The sequence below is a fragment of the Bos taurus genome, chromosome 25 (assembly GCF_002263795.3).
Source record: "Bos taurus isolate L1 Dominette 01449 registration number 42190680 breed Hereford chromosome 25, ARS-UCD2.0, whole genome shotgun sequence".
NCBI lineage: Eukaryota > Metazoa > Chordata > Mammalia > Artiodactyla > Bovidae > Bos > Bos taurus.
Window position 1 is genome coordinate 38762547 of NC_037352.1, and position 7665 is coordinate 38770211.

Consider the following 7665-nt stretch of genomic DNA (forward strand, 5'->3'; position numbering starts at 1 on the left):
GAGAGGATATACTGATGGTGCCGGCAGGGAGGCCGCAGAAGGGATGCCATACTAGGAATCTTATGTCCACCTGAACGTTTCCGCAGCAATAATAGACCCAGACATTCTGATCCTGGAACTTTGCCTCTGCCTTAGTCCTTGTCCTGCGTGTGCTGTTTCGTCGTGTTTGAAACTCACCCTGCCGGTCCTCTGTCTACGTTTGTTCAGGAACGTGCTCTGTAGGTAGTGATGGAGAGCCAACAGGTAGATGTTTAGATAGGAGGTGTTTCTTGTCTTGGCGCACCACCCCCTCCACCCTCAGGGCTTTATCTACCTGTTCTCTCTGGCGTGTGGAAGGGCCTCAGATTCCTACCAGGCTGTTCTGTAGGCCTGAGGCTTCAGGCTTAATCCCCAGGGCGAATGCCTCCCTGGACGGGCTGGGCCCCAACCTGTACCAGCGCTGGGCCCTCTCACCTGGGCCAGGGCTGCGCTGTGCTGCCCGGGGGCCTCCAGCACCTTGGGCTCCCCTTGGCTTCTCCTCGAGGAAATCTTGCCAAGCCCCAAGTCTCCTGAGACCTGGCTGGAGACCCGGGCCCTGGCGCCCACCACTCCTGAGGCCCCTGGCACTGGTCTCTGGTGGGAGTTGTTGCCATTCGGTGGCTCAGTCGTGTCCGATTCTGTGACCCCATGGACTGCAGCACACCAGACTTCCCTGTCCTTCACCATCTCCCAGAGTTTGCTCAAACTCATGTCCATCGAGTCGGTGGTGCCATGCAACCATCTCATCCTCAGTCGCCCCCTTCTCCTCCTGCCTTCAATCTTTCTCAGCATCAGGGTCTTTTCCGGTGAGTCAGCTCTTTGCATCAGGTAGTCAAAGTTTTGGAGCTTCAGCTTCAGCATCAGTCCTTCCAGTGAGTATTCAGGGTGGATTTCCTTTAAGACTGACTGGCTTCTCGGCCTTTTGGCTAAGATCAGGTGTAGTATCTGGTGAGGGGGCAAGCATTACACCTCTGCCAGTGTAGGGTGGGGGTGACTGCTTCATGGGGACGGGGTTCCTTTCAGGGGGACCACAGTGTTTTGGAACTAAGTAGAGGTGGCGGGTGCACAAGATTTTGATTGTGCCAAAGGCCACAGCGGGGCTCCCCTGGTGGCTCAGTGGTAAAGAATCCACCTGCCAATGCAGGAGATGCGGGTTCGATCCCTGAGTGGTGAAGATGCCCTGGAGAAGGAAACAGCAACCCACTCCAGTATTCTTGCCTGGAGAATCCCACGGACAGAGGAACCTGGTGGGCTGCCGTCCACAGGGTTTGCAAAAGAGTCGGACATGACTCAACCTCAACAACAACAAAAGGCCACAATGACTGTATGCTTTTTTTCTTATTATTATTATTAAATTTTTATTTATTTATTGGCTGCGCCTCGCAACATGTGGGATCTTAGTTCCCCGACCAGGGATCAAATCCATGGCCCCTGGAGTGGAAGCACAGAGTCTTAGCCACTGGAGCGCCAGGGAAGTCCCAGAATCACGTGCTTTAAAACAGTTAATTTTATGTTATGTGATCTTTACCTCCATTTTAAAAAATTAGTCTTAGCGAGGAACAAGCACACAAGCGAATCACGAAGCTGGGAGGGGTCAAATCAGGCCTCAGGCTGTCTCCCGCCCTGCCCCTCCTTCCTTCCTGGGGCTCTCCCTTTCGCACCAGCTCTGCAGTCTCACACCCTCTCCTTGCCTCCCGGGATCCCCACGAGATGCTAGAAACCTCTCATCACGCCTGCCCAGGGTGTTGCCGGCTTTCGAGGCCTGGGCCCTACCCGAGGTCCTGACTGTGGTCCAGGGACCAGGGATGGAGGTCTTGGGGGCAGCACTGGGCAGATCACAACCCCTGAAGCTTCAGTTCCGCGTCAGCAAGAGGTCAGGCTGTGACGTCCTGGGAGTTTCCTGCCAGCATCATTCAGGGTTGGGGGGGTCCCCATGCTCTCCAAGCCTCACCCTCCCTTCTCTCTGAACAAGGTGAGTGGGGCCCTGGGCCTAGAAGTGCCATCCGCATTGCAGACACACAGATGTCCACGGCCCAGCCCGCGTGGACGCCCGCCTCAGGACCCAAGCCCGTGAATGACGTCTTTGTTGTTCCACCCTGTGGCCCCTCGAGGCAGCCTGGTACGGCCTGCCTCCCTCTCGGGTGCCCTCAGTGGGAGGAAGCGATTCCGGGGCGGGACTCGGACAGCTGTGCCTTCCAGGGCCATGGGCTACACCCCCAGCACCGGCGAGTCAGAGCCAAGGAGGGCAGCACCAACCGTCACCCATCACCCCGTCTGCAGGAACGCCTCTGCCGATCTGGGCTCAGGGCCCTCACGTTACCAGTCGGCAAAAGGAGGCCTGGACTAGGCAGGACAGAGAGGCTCGGTGTCAGCTTTTAGCAGGGACACGCAGTTCTCAGGGGCCCAGGCCGTGGCTCTTGTCAGATTTTTCTTTTTTTTAATTTATTATTAACTGAAGGATACTTGCTTTACAACGGAGTATTGATTATCTTGTCGGATGTGACAAGAGGTTTGTAATACCCGCTTCCTGGTCCTAACCTGTAACCTATGTAAATCAGGAACCAAACCCGAGGTGGGGTGCCCAGGGCCTGACCCACGCGGTACGCTGTCCTGGGGAGTGGGGAATCTCAGAGTTCACTGTGAAATCTAGGAGGGCCCCCAGGAGGAAGCAGTGGCCAGGCTGGGTGAATAGGAATTCAGCAGAGTGGAGCCAGGTCAGCTGGAGCAAAGGTCCACAGGCTGACCTCCCCGTGTCTTTCTGAACACGTGTCCCTGCAAAGCATTTCTATTTCTGTCATCTGGACGATGACACCCCGAGGGGAAAGCCTGGACTGGCCTCAGCGGGCAGCTCAGAGGCCGCACCTGGCCCATCCGTCCGAGGTATGGCAGGTGCTGGACGGGTTCTGAGGCCCGAGTGTGCTTTGCAAAGTGAGGCTGTGGAGGAGTGAGCTTGGCAAGGGCCTGGCTAATTAAGAGGGCATTAGCATCCTGGGCAGAAGCTGTCTCCTGCCAAGACATCCTTGCCAGGAGCAGGGCCGCTTCCCCGGCCGCGCCAGGCCTCAGCCTCCCCCCCACACCTGGCTGCTGCCCCACTCCTACTTCCGACAGCCTGTGCCCACCCTCCAGGGCTCCCCTAACCCCTCCGCCGGCGCCCCTGAAACCTGGCCTCAGGCCCGTCTGCTGAGTGGCCTGATCATCTGTCCTCCCTGAAACTGCATGGAACCCTTGCTACACCGCGTCCATAAGTCCAGGGGCACCACGGTCACCTCGCCTCCCTCTCCTAGTGGGCTCTGAGCATGATGCTGACTCTCCTAGTGGGCTCTGAGCATGATGCTGACTTTTTTTTTTTTCCGGGTAAGCTGGCTCTTCATTGCTACACGGATTTTTCTGTAGTTGCAGCGAGAGGGACTACTCTCCTGTGGGGTGTGGGCTTCTCATTGCAGTTGGTTCCCTTGCAGAGCACAGGCTCTAGATCGCACAGGTTCAATAGTTGTGGCCCGTGAGCCTAGTTGCTCCCCAGCATGTGGGGTCTTCCGAGACCGGGAATAGAACCTGTGTCTCCTGCGTTGGCAGATGGACTCTTATCCACTGAGTCACCAGGGAAGCACCTCTGATTGCTTTCTGCTGCTGGGGAGCGAAAGAGCAACAAGCACCTCCACGGGGACAGCAGCCTCGATCCCCACCCCTGTTGCCTCCGGTCCATCCAGCCGGGGGGCCCGGCGGCTGCCTCCAGGGCGAAGCTGGCCGTCTCCCCACTCCCAGTGCTCGGAGCCCTCGGGGGGCCCACCACTCTGTTCAAGTCTCCTGCCTCCCTCTCCTCCTGTCTCTCTTCTCCACCTGCCAAGCCCCCTGCTTATGGGAAAGACCCACCTCAAACGTCCCCCACTTCCTCTGGGGAGGCTCCTGGCTCCTTCCCTGAGCGCTCAGGGGTGGAGAGGAACTCTGACACTGTTCACACAGGTCCAGGCATCCCAGGGGTCAGAGCAGGCATCTTTGGCAGCGAGGGAAGTGTTCTGGAATCTGCTCTGTCTGATAAGGGAGCCTGAGGCTCGGGTCACCAAGGAACCTTGCATGTTGCTTCACTGTGCTTCATCTACATGTCAAAAAGGCAGGTCCGGGCACTTCTGGGGCAGCCCTCCTGGGAAGCCAGAACAGAGTCTGGGGCTTGGAGTGATGTCCCAGGGGTCAGCAGACGAGGCGGCAGGTGTCCAGTGCCTTGGCCAGGTGTCGGGGTGCCTTGGCTCTTCCGCCCTCGTCCCCCGCCCTCCCCAGTGCCACGGCTGCGGTGCCCCTGTCAGGCCCTGCACACACCCCTGACAAACGCACCCCTGAGGCCCGTCAGCTGCCAGGCAGCCCCGGGCATCATGGAGGGACCCAGAGGCAGGAGGGCTGGAGGCCTAGACCACAGCCTGCACCCTCGCTCACTCTCCCTGCAGCCCGGGCCTCTCTCAGCTCAGTGCTCCCCTGGCCTGCGGACCCTCCCAGACTCCAGACCCCGATGGTTCTGTAAGTGGGCACCCAGTCCCTGGCCCTCCCACTGCTTCCCAGAAAGAGCCGGAGTGGGGCCTACATGGCCTTTCAGGACGTCTGGGGAATTCTGAACCCTCCTACGGGGAGGGGGGAATCTTCCACTACCTGCCTGGCTCAGGGGTCCTAATAGCCCCTCTCTGCCCGACCCACTGCCTGTCCAGGACCCTTTACAAGGGTCCGGGGTATGGTGGGGGTCCTGGGATGGGGACGAGGGCAGTCTTGGGGCCTGAGTGAGGAGCACAGCTGCAAGGCAGTTTGCGGGAAGGGAAGGGCAGGGGCGGGGAGTTGCCAGCAGGGATGCGGCCTGAGGCTCCCCCTCAAGAGTGCCTGGGAGTCTGAATTCTGCAGGCGCTGCCCTCCACGAAGCCCACCAGCTCTCCACCACTGGGGTCTTCTCCCAGGGCCTCCGTGTACAGCTGCACAAAGGCTGAGGTTGGGGGACAGCCAGCTCAAGGCCCCCTAGACAAGCCGTGTCAGCCTGAAGGAAAAGAGGTTGTTCTCTTTGCCAATGGTCAAAGCCCCTGGTCAGGGTATGTTTTATCCCCCTAGAGGAGCACATCCTTCTAATTCACACAAGGCTCTGTGCAGGCCCAGTTTTCACTAGGCCCTTCCAGGACTCTTTAGGACACACCCCTCTTCGGTCATGAAATCTTCAAGGCCAAAAAAAAAAAAAAAGAAGAAGAAAAGAAAACTGGGAATTTCCCACTGGTCTAGTGGTTAGGATTCTGGGCTTTCACTGCTGTGGCCCGGGTTGAACTGCTGGTTGGGGAACTTAGCCCCCAACAAGCCACCATGGTGCAGTGAAAAAAGAAAAAAATTTAAAAAAGGACTCAACTGGCTAAATAACAAGGCCAGTATTTATGGTAAGATATAAGAAGCCCTGAAGAGGGGAGTTTCCTGGGTTGCTTAATTCTGATAATAACTGGGAAAGGACCCTGGAACTTCCCGTAGTCCTCACACTGCCATCCTGAGTCAGCTTTACCCTCTGGTTAAGCCCCTCAGAGTCACAGAATGGCTACCAGGGCTCCGGACATCACATTTCCCCAGTGTTATCTAAGCCAGGTTTTTGACAAACGCCTTCTCAGTGTCATGTTTTTAAGCATATGAGACAAAATACATGGGATTACAAAGGAAACCAATTGCATTATATTGTCAACCCTGTTGTTTAATGGTGAAGTGCTAATACGTGCCTCCTTTTAATACATTAAATAGTAACTAGGGGTAGACTTTAGAATACCGTTATCTGAGTCCAAATGACATTCTGGAATTTCTGCAATAGATGTAGTATGTTCTGAAAGCCTAGGTGGCAAACCCACAGGGCCTCCTGGAGTTTGCTGCTCACCCCCATAAAGGAGGGAAATGCTGAATTCAGTCGCTGACCATCAGGATGTGATTGTGTTCTCATGCACATTCACAGACTCCAGACTCCCTGACTCCAGCAGCTGTAGGTAGAGGGCTGCTTTTGTAAACGGAAGAAAACTTTTCCCAGGCCCTCCCACAGACCCTCCTTCATTTCTCTTAGCCAAGCTAACATTTCTCTCCAAATCCACGCCCATTGAGAGAGAAAGACCATTCAGTGCAGCAATTCGACTTCTGGGTAAAAGCCCGGAAGAACTGAAGGCAGGGCTCTGAACAGACATTTGCACACCTGTGTTCACAGCAGCATTTATTCACAGTAGCCAAAAAGTGGAAGGAGCCCAAGTGTTCACTGACAGGCGAGTAGTGAACACAGTGAGACTCATCCTTACAATGAAATAGGATTCATCCTTAAAAAGGGATGAAATTCGGATACTTGGGACTTCCCCGGCAGTCCAGTGGTTAAGACTCCATGCTTCTGCAGCAGGAAGTGTGGGTTCAGGTAGGGAAAGATTGAGGGCAGGAGGAGAAGGAGGCGCAGAAGTCAAGATGTTTAGATGGCATCACCGACTCAGTGCACATGAGTTTGAGCAAACTCTGGGAGACAGTGAAGGACAGGGGAGCCTGGGGTGCTGCAGTCCGTGGCGTCGCAGAGTCAGGCACGACTTAGCAACTGAACCAGGGGAACTAATATTCCACATGAAGCACGGCCAAGAATAGAACTAGAGGCCAGCACACAGGTGGGACAACAGCATCCAAGTGGGGCCATGGGCAGCTGCGGCCACTGGGGTGCAGGGCCTCGCTCATCCTGTAACATACTTTCTCGCTGGAGCCTCAGCATTGTCCTCTGTGAAATGGGTACAATACCACCCACCTCACAGGGTTATCAGGGAATATTCTGAAAAAGATACTTGTCCATGGGAGGCAGCAGGGATCGAGGAGTTCAGGGTCCAGTTGGGGCTCAGTCTGGGGTGCAGGGGAGGGGATAGGGTGTGGGAGAGGCTGGCCCCTGCAGGTAGGTGCTCAGGGTTTATCCTGAGGGCACTGGGGAGCCATGAAAGGTTTGAGTGGGAGTGCTTCTGTTGACGCCTGGGGGAAGATGGAGGGAAGGAGCCCCACATCCTGAGGATCACGAGGACCGAGCAGATGTACTCAGAAAGCAGTTTCTGTTTTGGGGGGAAGAACTTTGCCACCATCTGAGGGGCTGGGAGGGTACAGCACCAGCAGGCCCAGGCAGGCCCCGGGTGGGGGGATCACAAGCCCCCCAAATCCAGGCTCCCCCAGCCCCAGCCTCTCCACACTGCAGGGGACCCCACAGTTCCTCCCACCGACTCCTCCCCTGTCCTGGACTCCCACCACTCCCGCCCCCACCCCGTGAGGCCGGAAGGCAGCTGAAGGGAAGGTGGAGTGTGGGGTGCAGAGGCGGGGAAATGCCCGCAGGGTCCACTTCCCTTCCGGCAGCTCTGGCCGCGTCCTGCGGTGGCCGCAGGACTGCAGTGTCCCCAGCCTGATCTCTGGCCTCGTTACGGATTTTCTGATAAAACTTGTGCAAGGCAAAAATCCTGACCAAGGAATGCCTTAGAAACCGCTGCCTCTGGGCACCTGGGGCGCTGCTGACGGCAGATTCTTGCAGCATCTGTGTCGCCAAGAAGTCAAGCTCATAGGGGACCCCTCCCTGCCATCCCTGGTGCCCCCCAGCCCTACGCAGAGCCTCTGTCCACCTTCAGCAGAGCCCTTCAACGAAAAGGAAGCTGGGGCTCA

At 56.8% G+C, this 7665-nt stretch overlaps 1 protein-coding gene across 1 annotated transcript; it reads left to right on the forward strand.

Annotated features, from left to right (window-relative positions):
- Positions 1-1740: 1740 nt before the first annotated feature.
- LOC100196899 (uncharacterized) lies at positions 1741-2456 on the forward strand (the record flags this gene model as incomplete). The annotated part of the gene is given in 2 exon segments (NM_001143747.1): positions 1741-1891; positions 1991-2456. A coding segment is annotated over 1 exon segment (357 nt). The 5' UTR covers positions 1741-1891; positions 1991-2040.
- Between the last annotated feature and the right edge of the window lie 5209 nt (positions 2457-7665).